General features: G+C 45.8%; 1 protein-coding gene across 1 annotated transcript in view; it reads right to left on the bottom strand.

Annotated features, from left to right (window-relative positions):
• Window positions 1-15,170, bottom strand: part of LOC114591761 (netrin-4-like) — a 59,846-nt gene extending 44,676 nt beyond the window's left edge. The window contains exons 1-2 of the mRNA XM_028719236.2: window positions 14,400-15,170; window positions 3,596-4,137 (exon numbers count right to left, since the gene is read on the bottom strand). Of these exons, the coding sequence (XP_028575069.2) occupies window positions 3,596-4,137; window positions 14,400-14,487 (630 nt within the window). The 5' untranslated portion in view covers window positions 14,488-15,170. The remainder of the gene's footprint in view (window positions 1-3,595; window positions 4,138-14,399) is intronic.
• Between the last annotated feature and the right edge of the window lie 2,004 nt (window positions 15,171-17,174).

Raw genomic sequence — 17,174 nt, 5'->3', positions numbered from 1 at the left:
TTTAATATTCTGTTGGGAGCTGCCCAGAGCGGCTGGGGAAACCCAGCCAGATGGGTGGGGTATAAATTATTATTATTATTATTATTATTATTATTATTATTATTAAACAGGTCTGTCAAGCAGGGCACATCTAACCTGTTGCCACAGCAACGGGTTGCCTTGTTCAGGCATACACAATTCCTCTTCCCCCAGTCCATTCCAGTAATCATTCTAGCACACTCCCTTGGTGTCATCTGTCACAAGAGACGCTCACATGGAACGAAAGGACTTTTGGTAGTTTGGCCTCAAATAGAGGAACACAAATAGAGAAGCAAGTCAATAAATTCTTGGTGGATCAGACTTTTCTGACCTACAGTTCCTGCGACGGCAAAGGGGAGCATTGCAGTTGCCACCCTTCCACTGCTCCAAACTCTTCCTCCTGCAGACTTATTTTCATTTCCGGCTGCTCTGCTTTATTAAAAACATGCTTCTAATTTCCCAAATCCCTCCAGCACAGGATAAGGACGATACAAAAATCAAATTCGAAAAATTGTACACATCCATTCCAATTTCTATCTGATCTGAGACCTTAGCCTTGGTACAAATCTGCACCAGCATTTTAACCTAAGCGTCTGCTTTTGATCACACCTTCTGTTTATCTGGCACAATGCAGGTGAATGTAAAACTAAAAACTGGGGCACATGCGACTGAAGATCTTCTTAAAGCAGGCCAGATGAAGGCTTTTTATTAGATCAACTTCTATGGGTAGCAAAACAAAGAAATGAAAAATGCAAGCTTTTGAAGTTCAGTAGGCATATATCTATGCCTGCATCCTCTTTCACCAGCAGAACTTGCTCCACCACTGAATTTATTTGCCTCTCTTGTTTTCTGTAAAATAGCAATACGGCGCAACTTTCTGTAACTATCTCCATGTCTTAGGAAGGCATTCAGAAGGTGAAAAATAAGACAAGTACTTAGACTGTGTACACTGCTGTATCCTACACCTTGGAAAGGTAAGCTGAGAGTCACGCGACTCATTTGGACAACCAGTTTGGATCATCAAGATAACTCTACTTTCAAGGCTGAAATCTTTTCGGAAACTGCTTTGAGGTTGATTTGTTTTTACAATCAGCAGTATATGAATTTCATGAATGGATAAAATAAATTATCCTATGCAGTTACGTGGGCATATGTTTAAGCCCCATTAAACATACTTGGGGCCTGTCTGCACTGTAGATTTAAAGCAGCATCATACCACCTTAAACAGTCAGGGCTTTCCCCCAAAGAATCCTGGGGACTGTAGTTTGTTAATGGGGGCTGAGAGTTGCTGAGAGAGACAGTTTCCAGAGTGTCTTAATGATCAATCCTACTTCCCAGGGCACTCTAGGCTCGTAGCTCTAGGAGCAAATAGGGGATCTCCAAAGAACTCTCAGCTCTAACAATTGTTTGAATTCAGTTTCTCATTTTTCAGATCCAGTTTACCACATTTCTGCATCAGTTTGCCATTTATTAATTAATTTAAAATTCTTCATGAAAATTCACCAGCATTTCGGTGAGCATTTATCCTAAATGCTAATTTGCACATTTTTGCAAGAATTTTCCACTGATATAGTGCATTTTTCTATGCTATTTTGACTAATATATGCATCTTTTGACAAATATGTGCATCTTTTGACTAATATATGCATCTTTAAGAATGCGCCCTCCTGATATGCACAATTATTTCACACTTCTTTTAGTTAGAGAGCTTCATCGTAAAATCCAGAGAAGTGCGGATTTTGAAGCCTGGCTGCATTTCAGTTCCCATACAGTTTCAGGCAAGGTGAATTACCGGGTTTCTCCCCTATCGCTCTGATCAGGATGCGGAAGGGAGTGGTGCCAGATGTGAAACTGTAGGGGATAGGCTACGTTGGTAGCGGTGGCCTCCAGTCCTTTGCCTTTCCCTCTATGGACATCTAAATTGGGTGCTCATAAGGCATGATGCCACCTGAATAGAGGCTCCACAAGTGAGAAAACCTGAACATGGTTCATGCGGCATCAAAAATCACTTGGATGCCATAGAGCGGGATATGTCAACATAGCCACAAGTGCCTGATAAACTATGCTAAGCAATTATAAGAGAATTCCAGAATTGTCAGTCGGTACCACTAGATGAATCACACACTTGCCTTGCACAGGATTCTGCTGCAGAGATTTATTATTATATTTTTTTATGTCCCACCTTTTTTCCCTGGCTGGGACTCAACGCAGCTTACAGATAAAATAAGTACAGCTAAAAACATAGATTTAAAAACTTACAAAAAAAATAAAACATTAAGATAGAGAGATGAGAGGTGATAGATAGATAGATAGATAGATAGATGATATAGATAGATGATAGATAGATAGATAGATGATAGATAGATAGATGATAGATAGATGATAGATAGATAGATAGATAGATAGATAGATAGATAGATAGATAGATAGATAGATAGATGATAGATGATAGATAGATAGATAGATAGATAGATAGATAGATAGATAGATATAGATAGATTGATAGATAGATAGATAATGATAGATAGATGATAGATAGATAGATAATGATAGATAGATGATAGAGGTAGGTAGGTAGGTAGGTAGGTAGGTAGGTAGGTAGAGATAGATAGATAGATAGATAGATAGATAGATAGATGATAGATAGATAGACAGATAGATGATAGATTAGATGATAGATAGATAGATAGATAGATAGATAGATAGATAGATAGATGATAGATAGATAGATAGATAGATGATAGATAGATAGATAGATAGATAGATAGATGATAGATAGATAGATAGATGATAGATAGATAGATAGATAGATAGATAGATAGATGATAGATAGATAGATAGATAGATAGATGATAGATAGATGATAGATAGATAGATAGATAGATAGATAGATAGATAGATAGATAGATATGGCAACCATTTTACGCAGGGGTTCCATCCATGACCTCCCGGCATGTTGGCGGAGCATGCATAAGCCCCGCCCAGTTCCATTCTGCCCCATTTTCTAGCCATTTCCGGGTCAGCAGCAACAAGTGTGTGCATGATCGTGCGTCAATCAGACATGCATAAAATAGTCACTGGCATACACACACACACACACACACACACACACACATGTGTAGAAGTACAAGATCCAGGCTTCTGAAAATGAGGCACTGGCAATGTTCTTAGTACTCTGTGTGCACCGACAACATGACAAATGACTTTGCTTTATACAGAAAAGCTGTCAGCTGAAAATAGAACAGTTTCTCTGAGTGTGTATTTTTAAAATCTCTCTTTCTTTGGAAAACAAATTATATGATTAGGCCTTTTTAAAAAACAAAACAAAAAACCAAAACATTTTGATGCTCATTTCCATCTCTCTGAAGCAATGCTCACCCAAACTCTGCTAAACTGGCTGGATGATGCAAATAGGATGGATAGGACCCTATCCGGGGCTGTCAAAGGTTACATGAAACGTGTTGCCCACGACTACAACAGGGCTGCTCTCTTCCGCAGCAGCTTCTAACATTTGTTTTTAGCATAATCTCTCAGTGACCACAGAAAGGTGAAGCATATTTCAGTCACCGTCACCTACCTCTCCTCTAGTGCAAGGCATCACGTCAGAATACCTAGAGGTACAGAGAGACCCTTCCTCGGTGGTATCGTCTGGGAGCCCAAAAGTGGCCGTGCAGTTGGCAGAGAAATATTTGTACGGCCTCCACGTCTTCCCATAGTCCTGCGACCTCTCCAGCACCATGGCCGCTGGGCGAGGCGACTTGAACACCACTATGACGTGGGTCAGGTAGAACTCCGTCTCCAAATCCAGCCGGATCTCCTCCCTGTGCACCCCTTGCGCAGACTGCCACCAGGAGGCGGGGTTTAGGAAGAAGTCGTCCGTCATAGCGGAAGGAAGGTGAGAGTTATCAGGCTGGTTGGCGTTACACTTGGTGCACCTGGGCTGTCCACACCCTTGGGGGCCGTGGTGGAGAAGATGGTGGTCTGGGTAAAAGCAGTAAAGTTCTGTGCTGTTCTGACCGCAGGTGGTAAGCGTGACTGGCGTTCTTCCAGTCGCAAGGTTCCCCACGGCAGGATTGCAGGAGTGCCCATCGCATCGGAAGGCTCGTAGCTTCGCTGAATCTGCAGTGCAAGCAGCAGGGAACAAAACGATACAAAACTGCATAAAATCAATATTCTGCACCATTGTGGATCACCCAGTCCCTCCCCAGCCCTGGATTCCCTACCAAGCAGTTAATACCATCATTAATTATTATTATTATTATTTGTATTTATTGCTTGCTTTCTGCAAAACAAAAACAAAAAAAGTCTCAAAGAGACTTATGGCCCACCCATCAGTTTCACTTAACCCAAATTTGATGGCATTGTGTAACAATTGATTTTCCTGGGTCTGAGACATATTCCCGTTCCACAGCTGTGCCTTGTGAAAATCCGATCCTACCCACTAAATCGGGTATTATCAAATGTGTGGAAAAGCCAAAAAGAGATTTTGCTTAACCAAGCATCAATTTGGCTGATAAGATCAGATATTTGCAAGGAACAGTTGTGAAATGAGAAATTAATTGGCAAATTAATTGGTGCACAATATGATCATAATGCAAGTCAAGCTTGCCAGTCATTTAAAAACAAATACAAAGGATAAAATACAACAGGATAAATATTTTTAAAAATGTCTTCGTACAGATCTACCTTCTGCGTCTCAAATCATTGTTTAAAAAAAATGATGCATGCATTGATTGAAACCCTTTGCTATGGAGAAGAACATGCATAATTTACTGTGGCTGTGAGACCTCCTGAAAACAGGGCAGGGCGACAGAAAAAGAAGAAAATTGGAGCGCTTGTACCATGAGTCACACAGCACACACACAAAAACTTGCTATTAGAAGCAGCTGCCAGCAGGAGGAGCAAACTAGAGAGGCCCCCACATGGCCACACGTAGGGCAACAGTCCTAGGACAGTGGCAGCCCAGTGGTACTTCATGTAGCAGCTGAAAACAAGACCTGAATGCTTGAACTCGCCCTGAGAGAAAATGACCAAGCCCGCCTCGACAGTGCCATAAAGCCATCAGAAGAAATATTGCATCAAATGGCCCTAAGTGCATGAAATAATGAGTTCCATTAATAAATACAAGTGGGAAGTAGCAAAGCAGTAGTTGATAGCTCTGTTCTAAAGGTAGTCAAAATCAGAATTCACTTCCAGTTTTTCTACCCAGAGGCTACATATCTTCTGTTCCTGTTCCAAATCCATTTCCATGCTCATTTCCATTACCTCCATCACAATTTCACAGGATGCTTCTGCTGCAGAATATCATGCTGAACTAGGGTCTTTCACAGTTCTATGGCTTTATTCTTTTCATACCTACAGAAAGTTTTTTTAAAAGGCAGAACACACTATTTATGTCTAAAGTGTATCGACTAAAATTTGTGGGTTGGATTTAAGGTTTTTGGAATTGGGGAGAGGGAGAACAGCTAATTGTCTTCTGCGGTTGATGGTGCAAGCACTGGAGCACCCTCTTCTCACCCTGGTGCTCTCCAGATGGTTGGGACTCCAGCTCCCATCAGCCCCAGCCAGCAAGAACCATGTTCAGGGATGATGGGAGCTGTAGTCCAGCAACAGGCTGGGGACGGCTGAACTAGTGGAAGAATCCCATAGTGGTTCTCAAATGTCTGCTTGTGGAAATGGCAGCACCTCTTTGCATTTAGGTTCACTTTTCTTGCACGGTCCTCTAGCCCAGGGGAAGGCAGACTTCAGCCTTGTGGGATCTACTCTGTGTTTCACTAGAGATCTAACAACCAGAGCCAGGTGCAAAAGGAACTGAAGAACTTAGAACTGAAGAACATGAGTGCTCTGAACTTGCAGTGTGATCAGGGATTTGTTCTAAGTATCAGAACTGAACCGAGTTCTGCACACTAAAATCCAAGTCTGGTTCCTCCAAGCTTTTTTTTCTTTCCCATTTCAGCAGTCCAACTTGCAGTGGTGGGAGTCATTGTGCTGTTGCTATTGTCCAACCACTGCGAGTCAGAAACCCTTGCTGCTGTGCTGCAAATCACCAATGGATCCCGATCTACTTCCCGCCTTCTTCTGCTCCAGCATGAGCTGTAAAACAGGTCTTGGGTGATCAGCTACGCCTTTCCCCCGTGCAGAAGGGAACCTTTGGGTCTAACCCAAGAACTATGGAATTGCTCTGTTTGCATGGCTCTGCTTCAAAAGTAGACTTGCCCTGGTTTCCAATGAATCCTCAGAATGCAAGAATGACAGGAGATGAATGCAGATGACGCTCGCCCCGTGGCTCAAAATTAAAATGGAAATCTGCTTCTTTTCATTCCTAGAGATGGAATCGGAAAGCATCCCACTGCCTGTCTCTCTCTCCTCCACTCCCCCCACCACCAATTTTCTAAATGCATTTTATGGAGCAGGCAGAGTGGGGAAGAGCACAGTTGGCTTTCTAATCAGTGGTGATGACAAGGAGGCTTATCTGCTGTGCCTGCTAATGCAGCAACATCAATAAATGGTTCCTGTCTGAACTGCTGTGTCATTAGGAACGGCAGAGTAGGAGAGCACATGTGACAAATGAGTGGAGAGGGGGGTGGGTGGGAAGAGCCGGATCAAAATCTGCAGTTGATTAAGAGTCTTGCATTGGAAGCAATTAATGTGCCAATAAGGCAGCCCATCCATCACTTGGTTTATTTCTCTGAAACGCGAGGTCATAGAAGTGGGGCACGGCGGGCAAAGGGGCAGAGCATTCCGGCAACCAGGGACTTACCCTGAACGCCAAAAGGGACTCCTTGAATAATTCATGCAAGGCTAAACAATCAAGGCTGCAGTGTGCCCTCCTCCTCTCGCTCCCAGGGGGCTGTATGTCACCGAGGTGGATGGTGCCTGGCTCTTGATAGATGGCGTTGCGCAATAATCAATGCCACTCAGCTATTTATGCATTTACCCTGCTATCCCAGGGGAGTCGCTCAGCAAGGTGGCTGTTTGTCGGAGGGCTTCTGGCAAATGTTTGGAGCATCTGGCAAGTGACATAGTCATCGAAAAGCTGGGCAAACCTTTCAGATGGCTGATGGCTGAGAGCAGATTAGCTGGTTTGGGATGTGGTATACACATGGCATTGGTGGCGCTGTGGGTTAAACCACAGAGCCTAGGACTTGCCAATCAAAAGGCTGCCGGTTCGAATCCCTGCAATGGGGTGAGCTCCCGTTGCTCGGTCCCTGCTCCTGCCAACCTAGCAGTTCAAAAGCACATCAAAGTGCAAGTAGATAAATAGGTACCGCTCTGGCGGGAAGGTAAACGGCATTTCCGTGCACTGTTCTGGTTCGCCAGAAGCGGCTTAGTCATGCTGGCCACATGACCCGGAAGCTGTACGCCGGCTCCTTCGGCCAATAAAGCGAGATGAGTGCCGCAACCCCAGAGTCGGCCACGACTGGACCTATTGGTCAGGGGTCCCTTTACCTTTACCTTTATACACATGGCATTAGCCACAATCCAGATCTAGGAAAATACTGTGTTTTGATATGCTTGCCCCCAAACCAGCTTCAAACCACACTGAGAAAAAGAATGACCCAGCTGCATTTTAAGTCAATAGTGTGTGCGCATAGCCTTACCGAGTTCAGCTGGCTGCATGTGGGTTGAAAAGTGGGTCTGCAGCAACCTTTGCATGATATACTCAAAGTGCCACATGTTCCAAGCTAGTAGTTATGCAAACCCATCCTTTTTCGATGTTTCAAGTTAGTGGGTCTGCCCTTGCTATTGAGCGCCTCTCACCCATTGATGCCATGTTATGAAATAAGAAAAAACCAAACCAAACCACAGGCAGTATGGAAAAATAAATAAACCAGTATATAGGGTAGACTGGGCAGGTTTCTTGCTCCACTGAAAGAGTGGAATGCCACTGGAAAGCACTTTAAATTCTTTACTAGAATTTAGTAAAGTGTATTTTACACAAAAATACATACACATGTGGCATAACTATTCTGTGTTAAGGGATCCTGACTAGGCACTCTTGCTTAAGGACAGAAGAAGAAGAAGAGTTTGGATTTGATACCCTGCCTTTCACTCCCTTTAAGGAGTCTCAAAGCGGCTAACATTCTCCTTTCCCTTCCTCCCCCACAACAAACACTCTGTGAGGTGAGTGGGGCTGAGAGACTTCAGAGAAGTGTGACTGGCCCAAGGTCACCCAGCAGCTGCATGTGGAGGAGCGGAGACGCGAACCCGGTTCCCCAGATTACGAGTCCACCGCTCTTAACCACTACACCACAGAAGAAATGTACTGTATTGCTGAATTACCATAGTTAAGGTCAACCTAGCCCTGCAATGATGATGATGATGATGATTATCATTATTATTTATTTATATGCCACCCATCTGGCTGGGCTTCCCCAGCCACTCTGGGTGGCTTCCAAAAAACATTAAAATACTGTAATACATCAAACATTAAAAGCTTCCCTAAACAGGGCTGCCTTCAGATGTCTTCTAAAAGTCTGGTAGGTGTTGTTCTCTTTGACATCTGGTGGTCCCAGTAACCAGCAGATGTTAGGTGAAGCATTGGAAATTGGCTAGCAACATACCAGTGGAGTGAATCATAGTCTACTTTCTGCCAATCTTCCTCTGTGCTGTCAGAAGAATCTCTTCCAAGTATGTATGTTCACTGGAAGTAGGCATCCATGACCTTACTGCTCCCATTCCTAAAAAATCTTATATGCAAAGAATTGGGCAGATCCAAACTATGGCTCATCGCGATCAGTCGGCTTCTCCTTCATCCTCTTGGATAGGATGTTGATAATGGTATGTTCTCCAGGAGTACTGCCAGGGCCACCACTGCTTCTGAAGAACTGCTGAGATCAAGCACATTTGCTATATAGCATGGGTGTAGTTGGGGGGTGCAGGAGTGCTGCTGCCCTCCAAGATAAAGTATATACTGCAAATAGAAATACTTAACTAACTGACCAATTGCATTGCAGATATCTTGGTTCTTCCTCTCCCCAACATAAAGCCTGCCCCCCGCCGCCAAATAAATCCTGGCTACACCCATGGTACATAGGCTCCTGTTGTCACACCACACCCATGGTGAGGATGCTTCATGTTCCGTTTGAGAGCAATGGAAAACCAGGGGAGTCTTTCTACAACCAACTCTTTGAGAAAAGAGTTGCTGCTGCTAGTTTTAATTCTAAACGGTGCAATGGAAAAGCTCTTTATATATGTCCCTTCCTCTTTATATATACATTTTAGTAGGCTAATCTGTTCCATGAAGCCTAACTCCTTAAAGCAGTCTGCCTCTTCCCTTTCTCCCTTTCCTTTATAACTGCTGAAATGCATAGGCTCTTTGAAATGGTAATCTTTCTTGTTTGCTGATATAATTATGCAATGCACCATGTGTCCCGTAAAAATTCTAATTGCCTTTTGAAGGCATTTAAATGGGTGGCCATCAACACATCTTGTGGTAACAAATTTCATAGTTTATGTGCTACTGTGTAAAGAAGCTTCTGGGGGGGGGAATCGCTCAGCCTTTACCAAGCTGGTGTCCTCCAGATGTTCTTGGGACTTCAACGCCCATCAGTCATGAGAGTTGTAGTCCAACAACATCTGGAGGGCATCAGATTTGTGAAGGCTGATCTAGCTAATATTGGTAAGAGAGGTAAGAGCAGAAGATGGGATTTACTACTCTATAGTGAGGGACGCAGGTGGTGCTGTGGGTTAAACCACAGAGCCTAGGACTTGCCAATCAGAAGGTTGGCAGTTCGAATCCCTGCGATGGGGTGAGCTCCCATTGTTCAGTCCCAGCTCCTGCCCACCTAGCAGTTCGAAAGCAAGTCATAGTGCAAGTAGATAAATAGGTAACGCTCCGGCGGGAAGGTAAACGGCGTTTCTGTGCGCTGCTCTGGTTCGCCAGAAGCAGCTTAGTCATGCTGGCCACATGACCCGGAAGCTGTACGCCGGCTCCCTCGGCCAATAAAGCAAGATGAGCGCCACAACCCCAGAGTCGGCCATGACTGGGCCTAATGGTCAGGGGTCCCTTTACTAGTGATATAACACCTAAGCTCTGTCCAGGTGTTCAGCCCTCTCTCCCAGTATCCCAGTCCATGCCTGCTTTAGTCTAAGGCCTTTGCATGCTGAAGAAGAAGGTCCGAAGAGGTCACCTTTGAATATTTGGCTAAATATGGTCAGAATCAGCCATACAGTGATGCCACACATTTTTGGTGTGTGTAGAAAAAGCAGCATACAAAACCAACGAACAAATGAATGGATGGATCTGTGGTATCACTTAAAATAGAAAGCTTATGATATGAAGTAGCATAAACTAAACTTATCTTGAGAGCTATTCTTCCCAGTGGAGACTGTAGGGTATTTAAATGTAGAATGGGAAAGTGAGGTTGTTTAAAGCTTCACCACAAACTGCTGAAATATAAGCCTACTATCTAACCTCTGAAGGAGGCATATAACCAGAATGCTAGCTTATTTCTTAGTTCATAGCCCTCTGATCTAATCACCTCTCTCCTATTGCCTGATTTTCCCTTTCACCCTTAAAGAAATATCAAAATGGATCTGAAATGGTTTCCCACTTTCCACTGGTCACCTCCTCTGCTTCTGCTTTGTTTGAGGGAAGTGAGGGAGGAATTACTGCAGCCAAACATATTTAACTGTGTGGAAACAGCCGTGCTACTTAGTCTAGTAACCAACTGCTGTAGCATGGTCCCAATGATATCAACCATTTGGATTTAACTTCATCCCTCAATTTCTGATTGTCAGTCTTTCAGCAATACTATATCATTATTGTACAAAAGCTTTCCATCCAGTGGGATCAAGCAGGGAGAGCCAGGGTTTGGTCATAAAAACATAAGAAGAGCCTGCTGAATCAGGCCAATGGTCCATCTAGTCCAGCATCCTATTCTCACAGGAGCCAACAAGATGCCCAGAGGAAGCCCACTAGCAGGACCTGAGCACAACAGCACTCTTCCCCTGCTGCAATTCCCAGCGACTGGAATTCAGAAGCATGCTGCCTCCAACCATGGAAGCAGGACATAGCCATCGGGTTTAGTAACCACTGGTAGCCTCATCCTCCCTGAATTTGTCTAATCCCCTTTGAAATTTGTTGGCCATAAGATCACGAAAGGGTGGGGCTATGCAAATAAGGCTGGGCTTGATTCTCAGTGGCTGAGGTCATCCGAGTCACTAGGGTCAGTGAAGAGGTTTTAGCTCTCAACACAATGCAGTCCCACAGTGGCACATCTTCAATAACATCTGACAGTCCAGGACAGAGTAACACAAACCTTGCAAGGCATGCTACTCCTAATGTATGAAGACTGGGCAGTTTCTAACTTTATATAGCTGCTAAATGTTAATATGGTAACACATTTTACACTGGTCACAGGATAAAGGGGAAATGGCTGAAAACAAAGTGGATCGGGGTAATTTTATCGTTGCCGTGTATGATTGATGGAAAGTGACAACAATTCTGATGAGAATAGATAATGGGAGAAGCCACTGTCTGATGCATTCATCTGTTTCATAATCTGTCGTCTATTGTACATCACAAGATTATTTTATGCTTTTCACTAACACAAAACCAAACTACTAAACGCTTCCCTTTGCTTGCCATCGCTGAGTTAAAAAGCAAAACACTCACACCAGTTTTACCGGATCGTAGAGCTGTTGAACAAATGGGAAAGAAGAAGGAACAGCCAAGCTAAGGGGTATAATCCGTCACCCAATGTAATCATTGGCAAGAAGGGGTGGGGGGTTGCATCCTATCTGTTGTTTCAACAGAACCAAAATAGCAAGCATGGGCTATGAAGCTGTATATAGACAGAAGAGGCAGCCTGGTGTGGTGCAGCGGATAGAAAGCTGTACAGAGATCGGGAGTTGAAAAAATGCAGCTGAATGGAATTTGGATATATTTGAAACTTTATACATGCACCTTGATATCTAGGTTTTCACAAGCATACTGTATTTGAGAACCAGGAATTCCCCTTGATTGCCTCTCAACAATTTCCTCTACAATTTGAGTATCATGGTCAAAACTAACATAGCCTGCCCTACTGTTTGGTAGAGTAAATGGACTCCTTGCTTTACAGGTGTTAGGTAAAGGTAAAGGTACCCCTGCCCGTACGGGCCAGTCTTGACAGACTCTGGGGTTGTGCGCCCATCTCACTTAAGAGGCCAGGGGCCAGCGCTGTCCGGAGACACTTCCGGGTCACGTGGCCAGTGTGACAAAGCTGCATCTGGCGAGCCAGCGCAGCACACGGAAACGCCGTTTACCTTCCCGCCAGTAAGCGGTCCCTATTTATCTACTTGCACCCAGGGGTGCTTTCGAACTGCTAGGTTGGCAGGCACTGGGACCGAGCAACGGGAGCGCACCCTGCCGCGGGGATTCGAACCGCCGACCTTTCGATCGGCAAGCCCTAGGCGCTGAGGCTTTTACCCACAGCGCCACCCGCGTCCCTTTTACAGGTGTTAAAGAGCATCAAATTGGAGTTCCTTTCCTTTCTTACTCAATGTTTACAACAGACTCACTACCACCATGCGGTTTTCCTTGATCAAGAGCCATACTGTCTGAAAGCTAAGCCACAATTGGGCCTCACCCAATGCAGCTCTGTGTATGAGGAGAGGATCCCCACAGCCACTGAGCTCTCGCTACTGCTGCGCCAACCGTCCAGCCAATATGCCCACCTACTCTTTATGACAATAGGCTCTATCCAGCAGTCTACTCATCTCTTTAGGCTCCTAGAGTGCTGACCACTCCCACAGAAGTGGTACCAGCCAATGAAAAATGGGGGAGGGCCTTGTGTTCTTGGGAATGGCTAAGTGCATTACGGTACACACACCATAGTGGAAACATATCCCCTTGCAGGTGGAGGTGGTGGGGCTCTAGCTCAGTGTTTCTCAGCTGGGGGCCATATTCCAAGGATATTCCAAGGGTGCCCCCAGGTGCAATTATATAATTATAAAAAATATAAATAGAAGATGCTCTATTTACAAACAAAATAGCTACCTTTCTACCAGTAGAGCAGGGGAGGCCACATGAAGGAAACAAGGTCGAAAGGGGGTCATGGTTGGGGGAAAAGATTGAGAAACACTGCTCTCGCTCAGTGGCCGAGCTCTTGCTTTGTATGCAGAAGAACTCAGGTTCAGTCCCCTGCATCTCCAGGTGGGTTTGAGAAAGAAAGAAACAACTATCTGACTTTTAGAAGACATCTGAAGGCAGCCCTCTTTAGGGAAGTTTTTAATGTTTGATGTTTTATCGCTTTATTATTATTATTATTATTATTATTATTATTATTCTGTTGGGAGCTGCCCAGAGTGGCTGGGGAAACCCAGCCAGATGAGCAGGGTATAAATAAATTATTGTTATTGTTATTCCTGGCTGGAGAGCCACTGGTGGTCAGCGTCAAGCAGACATCCCTGTGCAACATGGACTAGCTATGGTCTGACTCTGTAGAAGGCAACTTCCTATGTTCCTGAACAACTTGTAATGCCAAAGACATGACTGCATTCACAAATTGTGAAGGACCATCGTTATACCTCCTTAGATCTTTGAGGAGCGACACCACCCATAACTCAGCACATGCCATTAGTCCTGTGTTCGGTTTCTAGCACACCCTTGTCAGGTTGAGCAAGAACTCCTGTCTGACATCCTGGAGGACTGCTGCCAGTCAGTGTAAGATAGCACTGAGGTAGACCCATCAAGGGCACAGCCTCCTGCTTACAGACAGGAGCACACTAGAGTGGTTCTACATGCAGATGGGAGGGGATGGTTCATGCTCTATGTCAATAATGCATCTCAGTCCTCACCAGAGAGGGTCAGAAACATAGATATGCTCTTCCTGAGAAACAGTGCATATTGGTGAGCGAGACACGTTTTATGGCATGAGTTGAAAGTTGCTCTTATTAGGATATGTTTATTCCCAACACTATCCTATGCGCTAAGTCCAAACTCCAAGCACTGATATGCACATACATTATGCACCCAAAGTCACAGCCCATCTCAAGTACTTGCAGGCAGACAGCGTGCTGAATATTGAATCATAACTCTCAATCTTGTGTGGCTCTCCTTATAGCAGAACCAAAAAATTCATGCATAAGATTTCACTGTTGAAAAAACCATTCCCAGTAATCCCATTTCAACCTGGTCTGAATCCCAGTGCAGCATGGTTCTGGGAGAATTACCTTTCTCTGTGCCTCAGTTTCCTGGCTTTGAAATGGGAACAACCGGGACCTAGGCGGGGATGAGACACAGGTATTGCCAGCCTCTGGACTCGGTGACAGAGTGGGCTATACATCTAAAGAAAAAACGGACGGCTTCTCCTCTTCCTACAAATAAACACTCGGAAGAGGCTTTAAAGCTCTTCCCCATCATTGATTGGGAACCTAGGCGTAATTCCGCTTACCTGCTCCAGGATGGCCAGAAATAATATACTCCAGGAATACGATCAGCGTTATGCTTTTATGCTGCATGACTCCGCCTAGGAAATCCATCTTCTCCGGAGGCGCGAGGGTAATAATAATAATGATGATGATATTTCTACAAGCTTGGTGCCCACATGACCTTTCTTTTCGGGGCGGGGGCAGAGCAGACAAAACAAAAACACTTTCCTTCAGGGCAGCGATGACTGCGGGCTCCTCGCGCTTCCCTTTCCCTGAAGGGGTGGGTGGGAACCCGCCGCGCGTGTCTCTGTGTATCTTTCCTCTCTCTCTCTCCCCTTCGGATCTAAGGCGTGCTTCCCAGCTCCGCGCCCGCTTCGCCTCCCCCGGCGCGTCCACCTCAGCCGCCCATCGCCTCCCAGTGGATTCAGGCAGAGCGCTGGCTGGCTGCTTCGAGATAGAGCCCCTTCGCCCCCTCCCCGCTTCGCCCCCCCGGAGACGAGGTGAAGTTCACACGTCTGGCACAGCAAGCCGAGCGGAGCAAGCCTAGTCCTCCTCCTCCTCCTCGCCCGTCGACCTTTCGCAGGGTCAAGGCGGCGACGCGCCTCGGAGGGCGAAAGTTCCCTCGGAGTTCGCTCAACTTTCGATTTCACTTCGGACCTTCCCTTGGCCGCCCGAATGTTTCCACTCGGCTCTCTTCCTCCTCGCGCCGGACTGACTCGCGCTTTGGCGCTCCTCTAACGCGAGTGCAATCGAGGGCAAAGCAACCGCCTTTGTTTTGCCACCCTCTCACCCCCCAACCACCCCCTCCTCGGTCGCCCAAGCCCGGCCTTCTCCCCCACCCCCTTGGGACTATCGCCGGTGTCTCAGAGGCGATCCTATGTATTCCACCGGCTTTAAAAGAAAATGTATTATTATTATTATTATTATTACTACTACTACTACTACTACTACTACTACTAGTAGTAGTAGTATTCAGGGCAGCTCAGGGCTTGGGTGGCTTTTGTGGGGATTGGTGAATAGCCCCTTCCTTCACTTTCAGGTGCCTTGGATCAGTGCCTTCTATAAAATAAAATAAAAAATGACGATGAGCTAAAATTTTTTGGGAGGCGAGGCTTCTTTGCGCCGAGCTGCTCGCGTCTCTCCAACCCCGCGGCGATCGCCTCTGCCGGCCACCTCGGTCCCCTCTAGCCCCGTCTGGCTGCAAAAGGGATTATTCTGACATGTGATCCTCTTCCTGTCCTTTGATACGTGTGCGTGTCTGTGTTTTGCATCTCACTTGCGCACTCCTTCGGCTGCTTGCGCCGCTTTCCAGACGCACGTGTCCGCGTTTGCTCGCAGAGCCTCTCCTTTCCCCCACTTCGCAAGAGCCCGTCAAGCCTCCAGCTCCGACGCTGCTCCTGTCCTGGGCCTTTAAAACCAAATGCCCGGCGGGGAAAGCGCTCCTTCCTCCGTCGCTCCCCCCTTCGCACCGGCCAGGCTCGGGGTCGATTCGTGTCTCCGCAGCGCCCCCGTCAGGTATAACGGCCAACAGCAGCAGGCGCCGTCTGCGCATAGCACCGAGGCGGGCACGCGACAGAGGCAAAGTGGTCCAGGAGGAGGAGGGTTTAACAAATTGCTGCTGTGATCGGGCATGTGCTGTCCTGCTTAGTGGCTTCGACCACTAAGGATGGATGCTGATTAACGAGCAGCGTTAATAACCTGCCAGAGCCTGTCTGGGAGGAGAAGCAGAAGTTGGATTTAAGCAGGGAAAAGTAAGATTGAATTTTTGCAGCTGGTTGGAAACGAAGCAATGCTTTGGCGGACTGGTTGCAGTGCAGGCTGGGGTTTCTCCATCCCCCTGGGGTTTACAGGCTCCTGCAAAGCTATTTTGCTGCAAGAGGCAAAACAGTATCTCACTTCCCTGCTCCAAGTCAAGGCGTGTCCTTCCCAAGGCCAGCCAAGGTGGGGTTTTTTGTTCGTTTGTATGCATCTGAGACAGAATATCCCACAAGTGTCTTTGCAAGTGAAATACATAACCATTAGCTGCCCTTTCATGGTACTGAAACTCAGCCCAGCCCTTTAGAACTTTTTATTCAGTCCTCCGTGTTTTCAGTTCTCACTTTTGCGTATGGAGACAGATTTGGAAATGTAAGAAACTGTTGTGGGCATTGCCAAATACCCACATCATGGTGTTGTTGTTTAGTCGTTTAGTCGTGTCCAACTCTTCGTGACCCCATGGACCAGAGCACGCCAGGCACTCCTGTCTTCCACTGCTTTTTAAGATGCTGTCTAGGCTTGTCATTGCTTTCCTCCCAAGAAGCAGGCGTCTTTTAATTTCGTGACTGCTGTCACCATCTGCAGTGATCATGGAGCCCAAGAAAGTAAAATCTCTCACTTCTATTTGCCAGGAGGTGATGGGACCAGTGGCCATGATCTTCGTTTTTTGATGTTGAGCTTCAGACCATATTTTGCGCTCTCCTCTTTCACCCTCATTAAAAGGTTCTTTAATTCCTCCTCACTTTCTGCCATCAAGGTTGTGTCATCTGCATATCTGAGGTTGTTGATATTTCTTTTGGCGATCTTAATTCCGGCTTGGGATTAATCCAGCCCAGCCTTTCGCATGATGAATTCTGCATAGAAGTTAAATAAGCAGGGAGACAATATACAGCCTTGCCGTACTCCTTTCCAACAAACTGGTGGTGCTCAGAACTGCTTTCAAAAATACCTCCCCGTACCCCTGCAAAGTGATAAAACTCTTCTGCCACTGTGACAAAAAGGATGTTGGACTGGATGGGTCATCGGCCTGATTCAGCAGGCTG

Source organism: Podarcis muralis, chromosome 2 (genome assembly GCF_964188315.1).
Source record: "Podarcis muralis chromosome 2, rPodMur119.hap1.1, whole genome shotgun sequence".
NCBI lineage: Eukaryota > Metazoa > Chordata > Lepidosauria > Squamata > Lacertidae > Podarcis > Podarcis muralis.
This window is presented reverse-complemented; position numbering and strand designations above follow the sequence as displayed.